Source organism: Henckelia pumila, chromosome 1 (assembly GCF_033568475.1).
Source record: "Henckelia pumila isolate YLH828 chromosome 1, ASM3356847v2, whole genome shotgun sequence".
In the NCBI taxonomy this organism is placed as follows: domain Eukaryota; kingdom Viridiplantae; phylum Streptophyta; class Magnoliopsida; order Lamiales; family Gesneriaceae; genus Henckelia; species Henckelia pumila.
Window position 1 is genome coordinate 143966639 of NC_133120.1, and position 24129 is coordinate 143990767.

Sequence of the window (24129 nt, forward strand, 5' to 3'; positions counted from 1 at the left end):
TTCTCTGATCAGTTATAATTAAATTTTAGGATGTTGTTAGAATCGAATGATTTTTGGTTATGATGTTCTTGAACTAGTTCTTATCGTTTATTCTCAGTTGGTTTTGAAGAAAAAAAAAGCGTCGTTCGGAATTGTTATGATTTTTGGAATCTTATTTCGAAAAAGTGGATTTTGAGATTTGTTGGATTGGAATTTTTATTGATGTTTTAGCATTGTATTGATTTGTTTGTGATGCTATACAGCTATTTGTGTTTCAGGTTTGATCAGAATATAGTTGTTATGCCGCCGGTTTGAGTTTTAGGATTTTGATTCGTTTGAATTGTCGAACCATAACCAGTTAGATTTGATTGTCGTTGTTGATCTTTTTTTGTCTCCGTACAGATTCGTTTGAATTCTGTTGAGCCCAGAGTTAGCAGAAGTCGATCGTCAAAGAGTTGGATGAAGAGGAGTAAAGAGTTTTACCTAGAACGTTTGTTTTAGTGGTTGTATGGATTTTGATATAACCTCTTTTTGTAGCATATCCAGAGTTGGAGGTATTTGAATCGAAAGGTACAAGTAGACATCGTTTTAGCAGGATAGAACACTCAAGACAGATGGTTCTTGAGTTTTCCTTAAATCACATTCTTGTATCAATACTTGTTCTAGAATGGGAAACTTGTATTTTGTTGATTAACTCTGGTTATTAGTTGAATTATGGATTAATGCTTGTGTTTCTATATGCATTCATCTCGAGCCTAAATCTTTTATTTCAGCGGGTTGTACGGCCCTTTTTTTTATACGTTTTGGGGGCTATATTGCGAGTGTCCTGGGTTGTAGAAGTTCACCTAATGTCAGCATACTCCTTATAATCGCAATAAAGTCTAGAGGATGGAGACACGGGGCCCCACCTCGTTCGGGAGAGTCGGTGAATTGTTACGTGATCTCATCCTCGGGATCCCAAAAGCATAGCAGCAATTTCTTGATTATCAGAATTGATATCTCTGTTTTAAAGACATGCATTTCATTCGTATTAATATTGAATATGTTGTCTTTATATCATGTTATTGAGATATTACTTGTTATTGCATGTTATGTTGCTTTCACTGAGAATATCATTCTCACCGGAGTTATCCGGCTGTTGCTTTTTTTTTTATGTGTACTTGGCAACAGGTGGGGCGGGATCGAGTCAGCGGAGACTTGGTTATCATCAAGATCGAGAGATAGAAGAGAGACTCGATTTAGAAGTCAAACAACATGTCAATTTAGTTATATGTTGGAACATGTTTAGAACTCGAACTTCATTGATTATGTTGTATCGATTATGTGAGTATTGAGGTTTGTATGCTGTTGTTGCATGTATTTTGTACCTCATTATGTATTTAATGGATTTATGTAGTTGAAGTTGGTAAGTTTATTTCTGGAAATATGTTCTGTGTTTCCCTCGCTCGATCGGTAGAGTTTGATCGATCGAGCGAGATGTATGTAGCCTCTTTTTGTTTTTTGAAAAAACTTTCCGCTCGATCGCTTGAGTTTTACCGATCGAGCGGAGCTGGTCTTTGAGGAGGACAGCAGCATGGTAGAACTTACCCGCTCGATCGGTTGAGTTTTACCGATCGAGCTAGGTACTATTCACCTGAAAAATAAAAAAAAATTTATTTGACTTATCTATTGGTTTATCTTAGCTTTTGTTTTCATTACTCGAGATTAGATGTTTAGAACCGAGGTCTCAGCCCCCCTCCCCCCCCCCCCCCCTCTACACACAAACATGATCCCCAACAACCGAAAAATACAATTTTTAGGAAATGTTAAGTGGATGTTAGCAAATGAAAAGTTTCAAGGGAGAAGAATTTTGCTATGCAAAAAATAAGGGGTTTTGATAGTCTTCAGTATCACCTACTTAGGGATTATCATGACACAGTGAGGAAGTACAATCCAGGTTCCAAGTTTATACTTAAGAAGAAGAAAGACTTTGAACCACCAACATTTGAAAAGTTTTATTTTAGTTTACATGGCATGAAAAGTGCATTTTTAGAAAGGTGTAGACCTATTATTGGTTTGGATTGTTGTTTTCTAAAGACAATACATGGTGGATAGTTATTGGTGGCCATAGGAAGGGATGGTAATGAAAACATATTTCCAATTGCTTTAGTTGTAGTTCAAGTGGAGAACAGGGAAATTTGACTTGGTTTTTAAGGGAGTTACTGGAAGATATAGGAGGGTTGGGAGAGGGGAGATGTACATTCATATATGATAGACAAAAAGGCTTAGTTGAGGCTGTGAAAGTCGTAATACCTGATTATGAACACAAAATTTGCTTAAGACATGTGTACCAAAACTTTTAAAAAATATATAGGGGGTTGGAGTTAAAAAGACCTGTTTAAGAAGGCTTCAACTACAGGGAACAAGAATTAATTTGAAGTTCACATGAAGAACATATCAAAGGTAGAACCTAAATTAATTAAATGCTACCTATGAGATGACTTGTGAGTGGATGCAGAAATTTCCACCAATCCATTAGGTCAGAAGTCATTTTCAGACTACTTGTCTATCAGATGTTGTGGTCAATAAGTTTTGTGAGTCCTTTAACAGTTATATCCTTGATTAAGTCAATTATAACAATTCTTGACCAAATTAGAAACAAATTACTGAAAAAAATAAAGATGAAAAAGTCTGAAATGGAGAAATATTTGGGAGAAATATGCCCAAACATAATGAAGATCAATAGGAATAAAAAAAAATTTCAGATACTTCATTTCTTTGTATTGTTGGAGTGTGAACATCATATTCAATTCTTTTCATCTCAAGGAAATCTGAGTCATTATGTAGTGTATTTTTCGAAGAAAACATGTTCATGTGGCACTTTCCAACTCTGTAGGTTCCCATGTTCGCATGAATGCAATACCAATTGTAAAAGACGCCAGAGGCTAGAGGATCGCGTGAAAAAATGTTATAGCAAGGATGTATACTTGAAGGTATATTCTCACATGATACTTGTTTTTCCTAGACAATTGACTATTTCAAGTCACCCTGCAACCATTGAATGCACCAACATTTAATAAAAAGAGAGGAAGACCCACAAGATTGAGAAGAAAAGATGTTGATGAGGGCAGTAGAGTTTCTACAAAGAAAGGGCTTATACATAAATTCATAAAATGTTTGGAATTTGACAACAATATCACAACATGTACCAATTCAATTCACCCAAGATCTAAATTATAAATGGAAATAAACAAGAATAACATTGACACATAATTGATGGAATGTTTGTTATATGTTCTGACCATTATAACTACTAAAATTTCAGAGGCAGGAACATGACCAATGTAACATGAAATTTGATGATCAAGATTCACATCCACTGTCTAGTGCTTCCATGAAAAGAAAGAGTGACTCAATTAGGCAATCGAAGCACGATTCAAGTAGACCTCAACATGAATCTTCTAATGCATCTTAGCCAAATCTCGAGGTATTTCTTCAATTTGATTATATAAATTGTTACTGTCATTAAATTTTTAAAAATTACTTAGGGGCTACCACAACATGAAAGTACTCAAGTCAGTTCCGCAACTTCACGAGCCCCAAATAGTTTTCCAAGGATAAGATTACTTTCTGCTATGTTATTAGGTATGTATGTATGTTGGATTCATCAAACTGGAACAAATACTCAAAGTACTCTAGGGCAAGTGCCAATGCAATGGCAAGTGGAATGAGATGTGTGAGAACAGTGAAAAGTGCTAGTGCAAGTGTAGGTGAAAATTTAAGAAGGTAATGTACGATAAGAGATGAAGTCTCCAAATCAATGGCAGTTTCTGAAGCTACAATGCAAAGACCTAATGCAATAGCTCATATGGCTGGGATACAAGTGCAGTAGCATTTGCAAATATTGACTAATTAAGGGATTGTAGGGATTGCGTGAAGTTTTGTATTTTGTCATTGAATGAAGTGTCTTGATGTTGACTATCAAACATTAAGCTGAAGCTAAGATGTATATGAAAAATGCTTCTTTTATATCTTGACATTCTTTCTTGATGTTTCTGTTCGGCTCTCTTTTTTTTTTTTATTGATGATTCATTTTTCACATTAATCTATCGATTATTTTTCAACAAAGATGCTAAACGAAAACCAAATATTTTTCTTTTGGTTAATCAAATCTTGTTATTTTTCCCTTTAACCCCTTAATACACACACAAATGATGTAAAACATTACATCGGCATTAACACCCATAAGCAAAATGAAATTTTACGCAAAAACAAACCAACAATATCATCTTCATTAATACATAAGCCAAATGAAATTTCATACAAAACAAACCACCATCATCTTAATTAATACACAAGATTACACTACAAAATATTAGAAGACTACACACTACATATGTCCAACAATTTACTTAATTAGTAGAAATTTCATACAAAACAAACCACCACCATCTTCATTTATACACAAGATTGCACTACAAAATATTAGAAGACTACACACTGCATATGCCCAGCAATTTACTTAATTAGTAGAACAATCAGCGCAAGGAGATAGAAAACACAAGAAACCCAAGCAACGGGAACATATCTAGCCGCAAAATAACCATGTATTGTCTCCAAACCACTGGACACCTCTGCTACTTCAGAAGCTTTCTCATGGTCTTCAAAACCCCCATATTTGCTGTGAGTGGCACCTTTGAGGTTACTGTAAGATTATTTTTCGCCGCCATTACGTTTCATGTTAGAGTTCTCGATCGGGCATGCACCAACAGAAAAACCCACACTGATTTGTTGGCAAACTGTAATAAATCATGCCTTTTGACATCTTCTCCGACATAACAATCCTAATTTCGGCCATCATTTTGTAGGAACACAGTGGATGTGTTGGATACCTAACTTCTTCAAATCTCAAATTCATAGCGGATTTTAGCCAATTGCTTTGAAAATCCATCAGAATCTCACTTCCTCTAAAGCTTTCTTCAACTAATGACATAATTCAAATGAGAGTAGAAGACAATAATTTAATAGGTATATCAAGGGAAAATAAGGTATTTTGTGTGAAAAAATCACCATAAAATGATAAACACCAGCATATACAATGCGTATAGTCATAGTTTGAACAGCAGGGGTCACATGAGCTATTAAATCAAAAAAGAGAGGACATAATAGATTATTAAAATTTTATAGGGGGTTTTACGCCTATTAGAATTTTCACAAGGGGCACACATGCAATTATCCCTTATTGTTCTATTTTCTCTATCGATTTTTATTATATATTGTCATATAGTGTTATACTGATACCACGAATGTATTTCTCAGCATAACTACAACATTGTTGACTTGTATGTTTGTTGAGTTAATATAAGTTAATAGTGTCCTCTCGCCCGAATCAATCATCCAAAAATTTCAAGAGATATTCATTCACTCTCCCTCTACTTGGTTGATCATAATATAACTGAAAAACGAAAAACCGAAATAAAATTGACTCCAACTTTGATAAATCGATCAATGGACACCTTTAGTGTCACGGATCAATTTTGTGAGATGGTATTCCGATTCAACCGAAAAAAAATATTACTTTTCATTTAAAATATTGATTGAGTCGACCCATATCATGAATATAGATATTTGAGACCGTTTTGTGACGGCTTCAAAATCATATATCTCCGAGATTTTTAGGAACAGTAAGTTTTTTTAATGAATAAGTTTTGAAATTATAGTTTTGTTCACATTATAAGATATTAAATTGAGGGGAAATATATCATAGTGTGAGATAGTGCTGGTTATCGTGGTAGGGAAATTTAAATTTATTTTCATTGATATGTAATCTTCTTTGGTGGATGTCTTTTCATTAATTATTATTGTCATTACATAATTCGAAAGGGAAAACCCAATTGAATGACCTAAGCACCACAATAAATTAAGAGTATATATTTATCGTAAAATATTATCTATATAATCTTTAGAAAATTACAAAAAAATTAAATGTAATTGTTATTCTTTTCAAAAATATCTATAATCCGTAAAACAAATCATTGCGATCTTTATAAGATATTATTTAAAAATAATAAATTTATCAAAAATATTCAAATAATTTTTTTTAAAAAAATGAATATAATTAACGGCAATAGTACTGAAAGTCCATATCCCAAATAATGATTCAATGCCTTTTCTCTACCTTTATATGCTTTCTAATGTCTCTGTTTTCTCAGTAATTTTGATCATCTTCATACAGATTATTTTACTTTTTCACAAGACTTTTCTCATTCAAAAATTTTAAAATTTTTATTTCAAGACTTTCTCACAAAAATTTTCTCAGTAAAAGCTATAATTTATTTACATTTCTTATAAGATAAGTCTAGCCTCTAGGAGTGTTTGGTTTTACTCAAAGTTTTATATAGCTAGTAATCATGATAAAACTCAAGAATTTTAAATTAAATATACTACTTAGCCAAGAAAAATGATTTGATCGCTCACATATAAAAACGACAATTATTTTTTACCAACAATAAATGTAATTAAATATGTTCTAATTTGGTTTAATCTAATTAATAAAAATCATTCAAAATTTTTATGTGAAATTTCTAAATTAACATAATTTTTCATACATTCTAAAAACTTTTATTATTTAAAATATTAAATATCTTATCAAACAATCTATGTATCTATCTATATATATATATTTTATTCTTTAATCTTTACTATTTTATAATAGTTGAGAGGGGTATAAAAACTGCAGGACACCATTTTTATTTCCAATTTTACCCTTCTTTTTTACCATTATTTTTTACATTTTGTTCAATTTTTCTATCCGATACCTCCAAGTTCCGCAAACTTCTTCACATTCTCTTTCCGTTTTCCCACTTCTGCTCACTACCCCTCAATGAAACGGCCGCTCCTTCTCCCAATTTACACCATACTCGGAAACGAAACTGGTAATTTTATTCATCTCAGTCTCTATATTTTTTGTAGGTTTTGATTCATGATTTTCTAATATTCTATGTTTCCTCAAATTATCTCCTGGGTTTACGAATTTTTGCGATTTTGTATATATTCCATTTCTCATCATTCTGAAATTGTATTTTGGATTTACGAATTTGTATGTGTTATATTTGGTCTGACAGGAATTATGGCCAAAACTGAAAATTGGGTGAACAGATAAGTTTCTCACTCGGTTAGAAAATATTCATTTCATTGTCTTTCTTTTTCGATTATACTTACGCTCTTATTCGGTAAGTTGCAGTTACAGGAAAAAATCCTTTGTTTACTTGGTTACATGAGGCTTCAAACCGAGTGAGAAACTGATATGTGCTTACAGGAGGCTTCAAATCGTGTAAACAGAGACTTCAAACCAAACGTATACACATTCCCATCACCACCGCTGCCCATGGACACTGTTAATTAATACATTTAATTTTTCCCCAATGCATTTTTTTTGTCAACTACTTTCTGGAAAACGACGCAGATGAACCAAATTTTGAATTTTTTTCCTGCAATTTCAGAGATAATAGATTCTTTTTAATATGTGGTATAAAGAGTTTGTTATGGGTTTCGTAAGCGGCTAACACTGAGATTTGAATTGGTTTGTTTTGCTTTAACAGAGCTTTCTTGATGCAAAATGGAGATTGATTGTTATCGTTGTTTGGTGTGAGTTCAAACTTAATTGATTTTGGTTACATACAAAAGATTATTTACTCCAATTCTCTCTTATTCAACGGGCAAAGGTCTTCCGCAGCTCGGTAATTTCTCTCTCTAAATTTTGTAGATTTTCTGTTTTCTTGGGGCTCAAGAATTCGTCGGGATTGATTTCATGTTCATGATATTAGTTGTTGTGTTCTTTTAAGATTCTGGAATTGAATTCAATTTCCTTGAATTTGTAACTAATTTATTGGACTTGCTATCTGATCAATTTTGACCATATCTTCAGGCAGTTTAGATTAATCGACGTACCCATAGGTTATGTTTTGTTTAGTTTTTTAGTTATTATTTTTCTGTGGATTGTTATTTGGTTTTTGAGATCCGGGCTTAGCTAGCTTATGCTTGAGAAACTATGATTTTATGCTTAAAAAGTTTTGTCTGATTTGATTAGTTTATGAAAGTGCTATTGATTTAGTGTAATATGAATTTAGGAAGTTGGGAGATTTTGAAAGGCTATGAGTTTGAGGGATTAAAATGGCAGAGGAGAAACCAGATGAGTTTAGCCTTCAGAATAACCAATCTACAGCAACTTCAAGATCTTCAATTTTATGTTTTTTCTTCAAAGTTTACATTCCTTTCAGAATATATATATAAATATTTCAAATTATTTTATGTTAGTGAAACGAGTTTGTATGTTCATTTACACTTCTCACATTTTATCCTCATTAATTAAACTAATCGCTAAATTCATGCTGCCATAAAATTTGTATTCATTCTTAGTCACATAGCTATTTTTCTTCAGTGACAATTATTTTTATTTGAACCAATTTTTTTAAAACAATTAGGCGTCTTAAATTTATTTTTCAGAATTTTATAAACAAAAATTGTGTTGATTCGGCTTCCACTCAATCAACATTCATGGTTTAAATTTTGAAAGTGAAAAGAGATTGAAAAAAAATATATTCTAATTTTTATCTAGATCAATTTAAATTTTAATTCATGTATGCAATCTATATTTTATTTCAAGATCTTTAAATTTCAATTGCGCCTATCAGTTTACAGATTATGTTACCATATTTTTTGACCAGATCTGTTCTTATCTCTTGCGATTCTCACACATTAAATTCAAATTTTAAACTTCAAATCTGGTTTTTATTTATTTATTTAACCTTAGACTTATTTATATCTTTTTTAATCTTCATCAACTATTTTGGTACAGTTCTTTCATTTTTTGTTTATTGGATCATATTCCAAAACTAAGATTAATCACACCTCAAGTTACCTACAATTCTTCTCCTACAATGTAAATCGGTTAAAAAAAATGTAAATTCAACAAAATATGTATTAATTCTTAATTACACTCTTACGTTTATTTTCAAAAAACAAAAATATGTGACGTCAAGTTCTTACTAACGCTTTTCTTGAATAAAATTTCATCATTTTGTAGTTCTACAACGTGTCGCAAGTAAGAAGACAACTTTTGAACAGTTTCTTGAAATAATTATATCTCATATTTATGTTAGGAAACATTTAAATGTTAATATATTTAGTTTTTATAAAATAATTGAAAATTAGGGGATGTCGAGATGCTTCAGGGAATATTTAGTCATTTGATTTTTATTTTTTACGATAGGTGTTCAATTTCAATCATTTCTCGATTTACAAATTTTCTATATTGATGGTGATATTGATAGCAAAACAACTATTTTTTATAAAACAATTGTATAATAATCGTTATCCATATATATATATATATATATATCTTTACTATATTATAATACTTCTTTACCTTTTAAAAACCGTTTTGGTATGCAAATGATGACAACATTATAATATTACATTTATGCCCTCGAAAATACCTTTGTCTTTTCATTGTTGTTGGATAAAATGGACAAAAACAATTCAACCCCACTATCTTCATCTCCCACTATCTTTTGTTTTTTTTTCAAATCAAAGGATTTAACCCACTATCTTCATCTCCTGCCATCTTTTCCCATTATCTTTGTTTTTTTCAAATCAAATATTTAAAATAAAATAAATATATAATATTAATATATTATATCACACACGTTTTTCACACACGCAAAGCGTGTGCTTGGATGCTAGTATATATGAAAGATCATCGTATCGTATTAAAGTATATATCAAAATTTATTCTTACACACACGCATCGCGTGTGCCTCGGGGTAATGCTCTCTATTTTTTTACAAATATTTCTGGTTATTCTTCTCCCAAAAAAAGTGATGAATACGTTAATTTCAATCTATTTATTTAGTGCATGAATATTTTTGTTATTTTCCTTTTCGTAGATATGTTATACCTTTTATTGAATGTTTTTTTTCTCCTCATTTTGGTGCAGTCGGTAGTTTTCGTCGATTATATTGCTCCACTAATTCGTTTCTAGCGGATTCAAGCCTTTATTGAATGTTTTTTGTTCTTCTCAGGTTTCGCTACAATCTATTTACTTCGAACTGGATTTTTATTTTTATTCAATTAGTGGGAAATTAGGCTCAAGAGCTCATGTCTCATCTAATTGTAAATTCTTCTTTAAATTACAATTTACTATTATTTTTTTTCTACTGATTAATTCACTGCATAAGTTTCATTATAATGACTTCTTTAAAAAAAATTCAATTTTATTTTACTTGTTTTTCATTAATTGATTCACCACATCTTTGTGAATTAGATTTGAAGTAACGTAATTGGAAATTTATTTTCTTAAACCTGTAATTAAATATATTTTAATTATCAAATTTATATTCCAATGCTTATTTTTTGGTTTATAACAGTTATATCATTTCTTCAAAAAAAAAAAGTTATATCATTTTAGAGTATTTTATCTATCCTCTTATGATATATCCTCTATAACTTTTGTTAATTTTCCTTCATACTTTCATGTAAAAGTTTAGTTTAATTTTTATTTTAACTTTATATCAGTTCTTCATTACTTGCATCTTTTGTACATTTTCATGTGACTTTATTTTGCTACCAGATTATCACTTTTATAAGACAATTTGTTATATATCATTGAGTTATTAGCATGAAATAACTTACGGATTTTCAGCAGAGCCGTACCTGTGATCAACAGGTCTGAGACGATATATGAAAAATGGGTCTTCTTGTTGCAACGAATAATTGTAAATTTAATTCGCAAATAGCAAATATACTAAACAATACATAAATATACTTTTAGGGTTTGGCCCACTATCAATATTATATGTTATCCCACCCACTACCATTAATATATTCGGCAGCCTATCCTCCACTTTGTCCCCTTACTTTTTCCCGTGTCTTTTGCTTGTCTGTTTTTCCCATGCATGTGCCTCCTCTCCCAATGCAGTGCCCTCCCCTTCATTATTGGAACTACCTCAGAGTGTGTTATCTCTTCTCTGTGTGAGGTTGGAGCGAGGCCGAGAGAAGTGAGATGGATGTGTGCCTCCTTTTCCTATACGCCTCTATGTGAGGCCGAGTGAGAGAGGCCGAGAGAACCGCGAGGCCGAGACGAAAGAGAGGCGAGGTGAGTGAGAGCGAGGCCGAGAGATTGAGAGAGAACAGAGGTGTGAGCTGTAGCCACAAAGATGCAATTGGTGTGTTCCCTTCTGGTGACTTAGTGTCTTCATCTCCTCTATGAGCTTTGTGCAATTCTGTGTGGAGCATCTCTCTTGTGTGTGGGTTGGTTTGGGTTATCCTACTGTGTGTAGGAGATTAGTGAGGGCAGTGAGCATGGGGTGATATCCTACTGTGTGTAGGAGTGTGTAGAGATCAGTGAGTTTAGGGTGTGACTACTTTGTGTAGTGCGGGTAGTGGGCGTGAGTTTAGGTTGGGAGGAACCTTTGTGGCTGATAATTGCATTTTGTATGCATTAGTTCGTGATATTTTTATGTTTATTTTATGTGCATTCATATTATTTTTTGTGTTATTATGTGTTTTATTGCATTTGTGTGCATTTAACTCCTCGGGTTAATTTTGTAGGAAAATGAATTTTTAAAGAGTGAATTACGGAGAAGCTTTGTTCAAAAACTCAAATTTAATTTTAGAAAGATCCAAATCCAATCTGCACCGTCCATAATAAATTTCAAGATGTTTTAAAGTTTATGTCCAAATTTCAGCTCGATCTGACGGCTAGAACTCAATATATGAATTTTTCAAAATCATCGCTCGGAGTAGGTTGAAAGTTGCGCTGTTGGTGAATGTTGTAGCGCGATTGCACTTGAGTTTGGCGCTAGGAAGAGTGCAAACGCGCTTGTGGTTAGCGCTAAGAAGCAAGACGGAGTAAAGAACAAAGCAGCGATGTTGGTGTTTGGAAGTAGCGCAAACGCGCAAGCAAGGCAAGTGTTTGGCGCTGAACATAGCGCAATCGCGCAACATGGAGGAAAATAAAGAACGCGCGTGAGCGTGCTGTCCATTGCGCGCGAGCGCAGCACAAGATTCCAGCAGATTTGAGGGCAACAGCGAGCGCGAGCGAGCCTATATTGCGCGTGCGCGCGAGATGAGGAAAAAGTTCTGGTTTGTAAGCATGCGCGCGCGCGAGGTCTTTGTTAGGCGCGCGCGCGTGTCGCGAAGAAGAAAAATTCCGAGAAAAAATATTGTGGCGTAAGGAATTTATTTGTGAGGAATCAAAACACTATAAATAGAAGTTTTTAATTATTTTTTAGGGTTCCGGAGATCCAGTTCCAGAATTTCAGACACAGAGAATGTGGGAGGCGGCTATTGCTTGGGAGAAGAATTCTTCTTCTTTTCTTATTTTCTTTTGATTTTTCATGATTAAAAACCTTGTTTAAATCATGAATTTATTTATTGATTAGTTTTTTTATTCGATCAAGGCCACGTGATTGGGCCAGACAATTTATGTATAAAACTTGATTTGTTTATTTGAGATTTTCAGACTTGATTTTATTTTTATTGATTATTGAATTTATATTTGTTTTGTGAATTTCCTGGCCAGTTATTTTTTTGCATGTTAATTGATTCCAAGTCGACAGAGGAGGTTTCGATTTTGATCACTTCGATATTCAACATAGTGTAAAACTGACTAGAAATAGAATTCGGTTTCATTATGTGGTTTGGGTGTAAACTGAATTTTCACAGTTATTCATGCATTCAAATTTCATTAGAATTACGAAAGATTAGATCATCAATATTTGAATAGGTTTGATTGTTCTAGAAATACACTACAAAAAATACCGAGAATAATGACGGCATTTTTCGTCGTTATTCTGTCGCTAAATCTAATTAACGACAGAATAAGGATGGAATTATTGGTGTCCCAGAAAACCTTGTCTCCAAGGTGTATACTGACACCAATCTATTTCTGTCGTAAATTCACGACAGAATTTAGAATTTTGTCGCTAAGATGGTGCGACGGAAAGCAATATTATGTCGCTAATATTTAGCGACGGAATAATAAATCTGTCATTAAACTTTAGGGATGGATCGGATTGGTTTTTGTCCTTAAATGTTAACGACGGAATTTTTAGTGTTGTCCCTAATTTAAGGACAGATTTTATTTTTTGTCCTAAAAAATAACGAAAAACTTTAAAATTTTGTCCTAATATATAACAACTAAATTTATATTTTCGTCATTATAATTAACGACATAATAGATAATTTCGTCGCTATTTCGAATACCTACCCTACCCCATTTCCCAGTAATATCGCCCCCATTCAAAAAAAAAATCTAAATCCAAATTCATACGCTCCTCATCACATCAATTAAAGAGTCCATAAATACAAACAGTAGTCAATGTATTCATTCAATCACTAAACATATTAAAACTCTGCATTCATTCTCTAATATATCCACAAAAGTTTCATTCTAGATATTGATATGGTCATGACAATATAAATCGTCAATTCCAATTTCGCAAAAAACACACAAAAAATAACTTGATATATATACCAAACTGACCATATCAACAAAGATCAAGTTATATACCAAAAACATCTAAGTAGCTAGTATTCATATGAATATACCAAAACAAAAACCCACCATATCAACCAATATCAAGTTATGTACCAAAAACACCAAAACACCTAATAGTCAGTGTCAAAACATCAAACCATGATATGATAGATTCTAAATTTGGTTTTCTGCCAAAATAATCTAGAACCATCATATAACCAAGTGCTTAATTAGGGGATGGAGCTTGTGTGCTATCATCATCATAAGAATGAGACTGGGGGTCCAAGAGTCCATGCTCCATCAAATATCGAACCTGTTCTTGCAAAGTAGTCAACTGTTGTGTAAGTTCTTCGACTTTGGACTTTGCGGCAGCAGCCTCAGCTCTAGCAGCTCCCACATCCGCAGATGAGCTAGTACGTGCACGTGGTCCACGTCCTGACATAGCTTCAGGAAATGTCAAAAAAGCCTGCGAGCCAATACCATATACACGTTTCTTCCTCACTCCTCCAGCAGCATGCATATACATTTCATTCATGGATTCTACATCTGGTGTCCGTGACAAATCACCATCGACATCAGATTGTGAGAACTCAATTAATCTCGCATTCATCTCATCCTAAAATAACATATTAATTAATTAGCTCATTTCAATAACATTATGTAAAATATACAATTCTCTTTTTTTAGCATTTGTAAAACTCACATCAACAGCCTTAGATCTCGCATCAACCCACGTGCCATCCTTTTTTGATGTAATTTCTTCAATAGCTCATAAGCAGTTGTATCACGGTTTAACTCCTCACGCTGCAAAAATAATGATGCTCATAAATTCATGTAATATTTTATTTGATGTTAAAAAAAATTAAAACTTACCATGTTAATAGAATGCTCCACAAAACAGCGAGACCCCCAATATGTTTGACCAACCCTGTTCCTAGGCCCTCTGGCTCGGTACTATTTTTTTTGGCTTTATCAGACTTCTCTTGCCATCCAGAGGTGCTCCAGATATCCTTCCATTTGTTCCCTTTATTGTAGAGACCTATGTCTCTCTCATGATCTTCTCCCCCCTGGTGGGGAGTTTTTGCCCTCCCTAGGATTCGAACATGCACCTCCAGGTCTTAAATTCAATGTTCCCTCAATCTTGGTACCATTGAGCTAGGGAGTTTTTGCCCTCCCCAGGATTCGAACATGCACCTCCAGGTCTTAAATTCAATGTTCCCTCAATCCTGGTACCATTGAGCTAGCTAGCTCAATGGTACCAGGATTGAGGGAACATTGAATTTAAGACCTGGAGGTGCATGTTCGAATCCTGGAAAGGGCAAAAACTCCCCACCAAGGGGGAGAAGATCATGAGAGAGACATAGATCTCTACAATAAAAGATACATAATATAGTAATAAAGTATGTGAAAACATAGTTAATCCTACCACAAACTCTGCCTAGTAGTATGCCCTAGTCTCAGCATTCACATACAGCCATGTGACACCTAGCAAGCACTGTTTCTCGGAAAATGTCTTGGTTATGTAGGCCGAGATTGAATGGCTCTTTGGTAAAAACCTACATTGAATACCAAAAAATTATAATAAAAAAACTGCCTCAAATAACCCATAATGAAATATATAAATAAAAGAATATGACTTACTTGCCACCTGAGGCAACGATCAAGATCCTGGAATTACGTGATTGCTCAGCAGCCATCTAGACTCTCCTCTCAAATACACAAAAAACAAACTTAAATTTATATGAAACAATATTCATAAACAATAACCCAACAAAATATTAACATTCACACAAAATGTCTTGCTATTACATATGAAAAAAAAATTCCAAAATCATAGCTACTCAAAATCTATTAAGTACAAAATTCATCCTCGGAACCAAATTCATGATTTTCACCATCCTCATCTCCAGATGATATAATAATTTCTATTTCATTTTCATTAACCTCCTCTACATCATCTATTTCTTCGTACAAGATTTCAACATCTACTAGCACATGCGATGTAGTTATATCCTCAATATCAATGACGTGATGTCCGACTTCTTCGTTCTGGAAAGCTTGATTGTCGGTGGATGATATAGAACTAGGTAGAGGTACTTGAATATTTGATCTTGGCTGCATTTTACACACTGCCAACCATTCATGTGTTGACCTCTTAACAATCGGATAAGTAACATAAAATACTTGAGAAGCTTGGACTGCAAATATGAAAGGTTCATAAACATTCAACTTTTTATTCTTGTTAACATCAAATAGTTCGTACTGAAGATGATGCCTTGTTCCAGTTTTTGGTGTAGGGTCAAACCATCCACATTTGAACAAGACAATACTCTTGATAGGCAATCCCGGATATTCCATTTCAACAATTTCTTCAATGTTACCATAGTAACTTATCTCATTCTCTATGTTGCTTGAACCATTGACAGTAACCCCAGCATTACCAATAGACCTCGTTTCACCGTGACGTATAGTATGGAATCTGAACTCATTCACATAATATCCACTATATGATTTGATCTTACGCAATGGGCCAAACGCAAGGTTTTTCAAGCATAATTTTCTTTTTGGGGTTGCTGTACCTAAACATGTAAAAAGTTTTTAAGTCAAATCTATTATTAAAATAATATTCATGCTTATTTTCATTCATATTGGGGAAAGATGTCACTATTTCATAGTGCTCAAACCATGCTGCAAAATCAGTTTGTATCCTTGAATCCATCTCACAAGAGTCAATGGTTGAATTACTCGATCGTATTTCAGACTCAAAAATATTGTCACAGTCACAAAGTCCATTAAACAAAATATTAAAATAGTTATAAACATAGTGAAAACAAAGTATTCACATTTTACTACCTCAAATATGGTTTCACCTCTGCACAATTCAACAATGTGTATGTTTGTGTTGCATGGTACTCTATATCGTCCAACGATCTTAATCTAAAAGCACCCATTGTTCGACCACCGCAACGAAAAATAGAGATATTGGATACCTCTTCATCTAGTGAATCACCGACTTCATTATTTCGTGGTTGTTTCCTTAAACGTGTCTTCACATTTTCGCTAAAGTAGTGACTGCAAAAATAAGAAGCCTCTTCTACCAAATATGCATTACAAATTGATCCATAAACTCTTGCTTTGTTGCGCACATTGTTCTTCAGTCGTCGCAGAAATCGTTCAAAATGATACATCCACCGATATTGAACAGGACCAGCAGTTCTAGCTTCATAAGGTAGGTGCACAGGAAGATGCTCCATACTATCAAAAAAACTTGGTGGGAATATCTTTTCGAGCTTGCAACGTATCACGGGAATATCATTCTCCAAGCGTACCATGTCAGAGCCTTTTATTTTTCTCGCTGCAACGTCCTTGAACAAAAGACTCAACTCTATCAAAGCTTGCCATACGTTATTTGGAAGCAATTCCCGAAAGGCTATTGGGATTAATCTTTGCATAAATATATGACAATCATGACTTTTCATTCCAAACATCTTGAGTTTAGACATATCAACACATCTTGACAACTTGGATGCATATCCATCAGGAAACTTTAAATCTCTCAACCATTTACACAATGTCACTTTGCTCTGCTTATCTAGCGTATAACAAGCTTTAGGGTACGTGTTTGTTATGTCATCTCGATGTAACTCCGGCCTCTCACAGATCTCTATTAAATCTTGTCTTGACTTGGCGTTATCTTTTGTTTTGCCAGATACATTAAGAATTGTATTGAAAATGTTGTCAAAGACATTTTTCTCAATATGCATCACGTCTAGATTATGTCTAATCAGATTTGTTTTCCAATACGGTAAGTCCCAAAAGACACTTCGTTTTCTCCAACCACATTTACACCATCTCACAATCTCTGAATTCACTTTAGCAGCCCCAACATTTGTAACACTTTGAAACCCATTACGATCAAGTTCTTCAACAATTTTATCTCCAGATTTGATGTGTGGAGGGGGTTTTGTCGCTCTGTTTTTTTCGGAACCATTTCACATTTTGTCTAAAAGTATGGTCACTTGGTAGAAATTTACGGTGGTTATCAAACCACGATGTTTTACCACCATTCTTCAATGTGAAAGCATCAGAGTCCTCCATACAGTAAGGGCTTGCTAGTTTACCAGCGGTACTCCAACCAGATAACATTGCATAAGCAGGAAAATCACTTATCGTCCACAACAAAGAATCACGGAGGGTAAAATTTGTTTTCGAATGAATATCATATGTTTGGGCTCCAACTGACCACAACTCGTTTAGTTCAGCAATAAGAGGTTGCAAGAAAACATCTAACTTATCTTTAGGGTTGTTAGGTCCGGGTACAATCACTGTCAGGAACATGTATTCATCTTTCATGCACATCCATGGAGGTAAATTATAAGGTGTTAGAATAACTGGCCACGATGAATATTGTTGTCCCGACTGTCCAAATGGTTGAAACCCGTCTGCTGAAAGTCCTAGTCTTACATTTCGAACCCAGCTGCAAAATCTGGATGTGTTGCGTCAAAATGTTTCCACGCAGGTGAATCAGCTGGGTAACACATTGTGTCTCCATCCTGTATATGGTCCTCATGCCAACGCATATGCTTCGCAGTTTCTATTGAAGCATTTAGCCTTTGTAAACGTGGAGTAAGGGGAAAATAATACATTCTCTTCCATGGGACTTTTTTTTTCTTAACTCCTCGATATGAACTAGGCTTGAATCGTGGATGTGTGCAGAACCTACATTCTTGCAGCTCAGAATCATCTCTCCAATAAATCATACAATTGTTGTTACAACAATCAATCTTATCAATAGGCAAGCCTAATCCTCTTATTAATTTTTTGGTACTGTAAAAACTTTCGGTCATACAATTTTCTCCTGGTAGCAACTCAGAAATCAGTTGACATATATCATCATAACATCTCTCAGAAATGCGATGATCAGCCTTCATGTTCAACAATCTAGCAACAACCGATAATTGTGAATGACCATTCGAATTACCTTTCCAAATCTCTGTTTCGGCAGCCATTAGCATGTCGTACAGGTTTTTGGCAGTTTCATTTGGACTCTGAGGCTCATCTCCAATGCTGACAGAGTTGTAAAGATCATTAACCATCTCATGTATGTCATAGACATGTTCAACTTGTGATAATGATGATGGATTGACACAATGTTCAACTTCTGGAGCTATGTAAGTTTCTCCATGATGGTGCCAACGATAATAATTAGGCACAAAGCCATACCTACACAGATGTTCTTTAACTGTATCCTCGTCATGGTAAGCTCTATTCTTACATTTTTGGCGATTACATGGACAATGCATCATTTCACAACTCATAACTTCAGGGTGAATTTTAGCAAAATTAACGAACTCTTCAACACCATTAAAGAATTCATTACGCATGTATCCATTTTCTAGCCTATCGTACATCCAAATTCTTGAATCGTTCATAGTTTATTTAAAATTCCTAGCACAACTGCAAAACAATATCGACTTTATATAGATAATTTAGATATTTGTAAAATATCAACATTATAAAATCAAAAGTTATTAATTCAAAATTTAATGTTAAAAAAAAATTCAAAATTTCAAATTTCTATTAAACTAAACATCTATGCTTAATATGTTCCATAAATTTCAAAACGAGTAATGCATAATATCAATTTCGAAAAATTAAATATATCACAAGATATTTACATCTGATAATTTGCATCAAGAGAATTGAGTTTTTTTAAGCATTAAATATTAATATATTTGATGATATTCTCGTCCTTAATTAGGAGACACATGGTCGGCACCCCCAAATTAAATAAAAATATATGTTCCAATCAAAACAAAAAAAACTTCGATTTAATTAAAAGACTCACTCGAGAATATTATATATTTTGAAATTAATTGTGTACTTTTTTGATATTTTAGATGAAAACTCTGGCCTCATCATATTATTGTCCCTGTAAGTTGATTATTTTAAGGATCCCGATGAATTTTGAGCTTCTGAAAGATATAAAATACATAGTATATTATATGACATAAATAAAAATAGTTTTTTTTCCCAAAAAGCAAACAATATGCAAGATTTGAACAACAAAATTTTTTGATAAATTAAGACAGGATCCAAAAGAGTTGCAGTACCTTGCTTCCATTAAATTATTGCAGTTTGTTTATAAAATGAAAAATTACCCATGCATCAATGTATTTCATATGCCATAAAAAGGCCAAAACAGAAGAAAAAAATGCTGGAGATGTTATTCTATGTAGTTCTCCTAAGTAATCATTTCATTATAACACTTACATGAATTTCAACTTGCAAAACATTGAAAGATTGAGTCTTATTCATTCCCCAATTTCATGTCCTTAAATACAGTATAGTTGCTCTAAATTCTGCCTGAAATGACACAACTTTTCAGTATAGTCCACTATTTCGGGTTATCTGTGATAATCCCACCTGGCCCTCCCCTCCCTCAAGTATCACAATTCACAATACTACTGCTCTAATCCATAACTATCACGTTATGACGTTAACTCAAAAGCGGTTGTAAACAACGGTAAGAGCAACCATTAAACAATGGATTTCAATAACGTACAATTTCAAATTCCAAAATTAAATGATGTCCATCGACCCAACTAGTAACTACGAACATTGCAAAAAATCCAGAAACATATAGAATAATAAAAAAAACAATCAAAAGGTTACAAACCTCGTGTACTGAATGAGTCACAAAGGCAACCTCTTGTACTGCCTTTGATAGGAAGCGAAAGCTGCAGCAATAACCTATTAAGGAAACCGTAGAAAAATCAAGTTTTAGAATCAAGGAACAAAAGGATTAATTATAGGGAAAAATGGATCTCGAAGATTTAGGCACAAAATCATAGAATTTTACAAGACAAAATGGCAAAAATTAAAGCAATTAGACGAATTTACCTGAGAATCGAAAAGGGGCAAAAGAACACGAGCGAGAAAGGAGAGAAGCTAGATCGGCCAGGAGTGAAATTATCGGCGTCAAATATTTAGAGGGAGGTTTTAATTAGGGGAATAGTAAAATCTAATTACGACATATATATATAATTCTGTCATTAAACAACGATAAAATATTATATTTGTCAGTAATTAACGACATATGTCTTCTTCTGTTACTAAAATTAAAGATTTGCGACAAATATTTTATTTTTGTCCGTAATTAACAACGATATTTAATAAATCTGTTGTTAAAATAAAGATCAGAATATAAAATTTCAAAAGTTTATAAATTTAACGACTAATTTTATATTTGTCTTTGATTAACGACAAATTTAAATATTATGTCCTTAATTCGCGAAAACATTTAATAAATCTATCGTTAAAATAAATATTAGAATATAAAATTTTAAAATATTATAAATTTAATAACAAATGCAATATCTGTCATTGTTTAACGACAGATTTAACATATTTGTCATTAAGTAACGAAAATTGTAAAAATTTCGTCACTAAAATTATCTAACGACAAAATAGTATATATCGTCGCTAAATTGCGACAGAAATTTTATTTCCGTCTTTATTTGTAATTGTTTTTGTAGTGATAGTCCTTCGAACAAATTAGGAAAATTCCCATGAATTAATATTAAGTCTGATGTCTTAGATCGACTGCTTGTTACATGCATTGTCTGGTACCTACGTGAGTTCTTGATCTAACTTTTCCCATATTTTAATTAATCCAAATTTTCCAGCTGCATTTTAATTAATTTAATTTTATTTTCAACTTTAATTATTAGTTTAAAATCTGAATCACTCTTATTTATTGATCTAGATTAAGTAGGAATAAATATATTTTGGTATTCATATATATATATACAGTCCTTGTGGGTTCGACATCCAAATTTCATTCACTTTACTATTACTTGACCTGGTATGCTTGCCAGTTGATTTTATATCAAACCGATTTAGCCGGTCAAGTTTTTTGGCGCCGTTGCCGGGGACTGTAGTGATATCAAAATTCTTGTTTCTCTTGAGATTAGACTTTACTTTAATTTATTTTAGTAAATTTTGAATTCCTCTCTTTTCTTTGTAACTTTCAAGTGCTAGGAGAGATGGCAGACAACCGTACTGTTCTTGATTTAATCCGCCCACCAACTGAAGGCTATGGATCTAGCATCGTTCGCCCCGCTGTTGAGGCGAACAATTTTGAGCTGAAGCCCTCTACTATTCAGCTGATCCAACTGCAAGCAAGATTTGGGGGCACATCTGTGTAAGACCCCTACACTCATCTGGAGCGTTTTCTATCGATATGCGACACGTTCAAGGTTAATGGGGTAACATCTGATGCAGTGCGACTGCGGTTGTGAGACCTCGATTCTAAATATCTAATCTTGGGATTAAACAACACTAAGACAAACAATAACCAAAGGTTAAAGCAATTAAAAGAATTTTTTTTTTTTTTTAAATAGTGCCTCGCTCGATCCGCATGATCTTGCGGATCGAGCGAGCAACTTTTGCCAAAGTTACTGCCCGGAAAACTCAGCCCTCGCTCGATCCGCAAGATCTTGCAGATCGAGCGAGCCACAAAAAAAAAAGAAACAGAGGACAGAACAGCTTGCCCTCGCTCGATCCGCAAGATCTTGCGGATCGAGCGGTTACATAAACAGAGTAAAAACAGTAGAATTCATGCAGAAACTTAAGTCCAAAACCAACAACATTTTATCATGTATTACAATCACAAGTTCTCCAACTAATACATGAAATTCTAGGGTTACACAACCGCTCAAAAGTATTGGATTTGTAATGACAAACTTTCAACACAGCTCGCATAAACAATACAATAACATAACGAAGTTCTATATCTAAACATGTTCAAATACAACTAGGTAGACATGCCGACACGACTTCTAAACCGAGTCTCACTACTAGCTCTCCCTCTTGTTGCTAACCAGGCCTTCGCTGACTTGGTCCTGCCCCACCTGTTGCCAAGTACACATACAAAACAAAGCAACAGCCGGATAAACCGGTGAGAATGACATTCCCAGTAAAAACAACATAACAAATAATGAATATACAACATGCTATCAAACAACATATTCAAGTCGAAGCTAATGATATGCATGTCTTTAAAACCAGGATATAAATTCTGATAAACAAGGGAGTACTGCTCTGCTTTTGGGATCCCGAGGATGAGATCACGTAACGACTCACCGACTCTCCCAATCGAGGTGGTGCCACGTATCCCACTCCTCTAGACTTTGAGCAACCATAATGAGTATGTTAGCACTAGGCAAAATACTACAACCTAGGCCACTCAATCATAGTTCCCAAACGTCTAAACAAAAAGGGCGTTTCTGCCCGCTGAAATCAAAGTAAGCTCAAGATGAATGCATAACAGAAACATAAACATAAGCCACATAACAAAACTCAATCAATCAACAAAATACAAGTTCCACATGCTAGAACAAGTATCGATGCAATATGTGATTTAAAAAGGGAAACTCGAGAACCAACAGTCCCGAGTATGCTATCCCGCTACGATGACTGCTTTTACCTTTCAATGCAGTAGTTCCAACTTCTGGAAAGCTACAACAAAATATTGTATCAAAGTCTAACAAATCTAAACAACAACAAGGCTCAAGGTAATTCTATATACCGTTCTTCGTCCAAAACTCAGAAACAAACAATTGCTGTTAATCTTGGGCTTGACAAGCTCCAAACGAATCTGTTCAGATACCAATAAATGATCAAAAACCACGATCAACTTACAAGCCAAGATCACAACTCAAAAACGGTTCGAAATCCCCAAAACTCAAACCGACGGCATACGGCTATAAACTGAACAAACCGACAACGCAGACAGCAGTTCAATAGCGATATAATCTCATAACAATGCTAATACCACAACAACAAGGCAATCCCAACAAATCTCAAAACTCAAACTTTCGAAAATGGCTTCCAAAAATCATAACAATTCCGAACGTCGCTCTATTTCAAAACCGACAGATAATAAACGATCAGAACACTGTAGAGAACAACATACTCGAATCTAGAATGATTATAACAACATCCAAAAACTAGAATGTATCTGATCGTAGAAAAACTTACGATATAACGGAGCTCTCGCTGCAGTGATCGCTAAACTGCCTTCAGAAATAAATTCCAACGGCCGGATCGAGCTCGGAAGGAAATCTGAAAGCTAAAAACTCAAAAGGGGCATTTCAATGGAGGCTCACGGTTTTGGAGAGGAAGATGAAGGCTTCTCAAATAAAAATCTATGTGTAGATAATATATAAAAATCAATATTTGCGTTTTAGTCCCTGAAATTTCCAAAATTTGCAAAAAAGGCCCTGATCAAAATCAAACCGGCTCGAGAACTCTGTAATCTCTAATTAATTCAAATAAACTCATTTAAGATAAAAAAAAACGGGGCGTTACAGCGGTTATTCCCATTTTCTAAACAAGGCGAAGCTACATAGTGGTTAGACGATCTGCCTGCGAGTTCCATCATTACATGGAATCAACTTGTTCAAACTTTTCTGAACAAGTATTTCCCTCCTACGAAGATGACGAAATTATTTTCAGATATTATTTCATTCAAACAGAAGGAGGGTGAATCTTTACAAGACTCAGACGTTCTACAATGGAGCCGATAAGTCAGTTCGATCTATGCTGGATGCTGCGGCTAATGGATG

At 34.0% G+C, this 24129-nt stretch overlaps 2 protein-coding genes and 2 long non-coding RNA genes across 4 annotated transcripts; 1 reads left to right on the forward strand and 3 right to left on the reverse strand.

The window, feature by feature from the left end:
- The first annotated feature begins 6789 nt into the window (after positions 1–6789).
- Positions 6790–8186, forward strand: LOC140879589 (uncharacterized). The gene is made up of 4 exons (XR_012149471.1): positions 6790–6893; positions 7083–7315; positions 7560–7697; positions 8088–8186. It is a non-coding gene; the product is annotated as an uncharacterized lncRNA (long non-coding RNA).
- Positions 8187–13812: 5626 nt separating this feature from the next.
- LOC140874998 (uncharacterized) lies at positions 13813–14474 on the reverse strand. Its single transcript, XR_012148292.1, has 3 exons — positions 14372–14474; positions 14202–14302; positions 13813–14114 (listed from the first exon to the last, which is right to left on the reverse strand). It is a non-coding gene; the product is annotated as an uncharacterized lncRNA (long non-coding RNA).
- An 875-nt stretch (positions 14475–15349) lies between these two features.
- Positions 15350–17851, reverse strand: LOC140874149 (uncharacterized). The gene is made up of 3 exons (XM_073277430.1): positions 17550–17851; positions 16446–17470; positions 15350–16077 (listed from the first exon to the last, which is right to left on the reverse strand). The coding sequence occupies exons 1-3, from the start codon at positions 17849–17851 to the stop codon at positions 15350–15352; spliced, it is 2055 nt and encodes a 684-aa protein (XP_073133531.1).
- Positions 17852–17958: 107 nt separating this feature from the next.
- On the reverse strand, positions 17959–18930 carry LOC140874150 (uncharacterized). Its single transcript, XM_073277431.1, has one exon. It carries the CDS (start codon positions 18928–18930, stop codon positions 17959–17961), a length of 972 nt encoding a protein of 323 aa, XP_073133532.1.
- Between the last annotated feature and the right edge of the window lie 5199 nt (positions 18931–24129).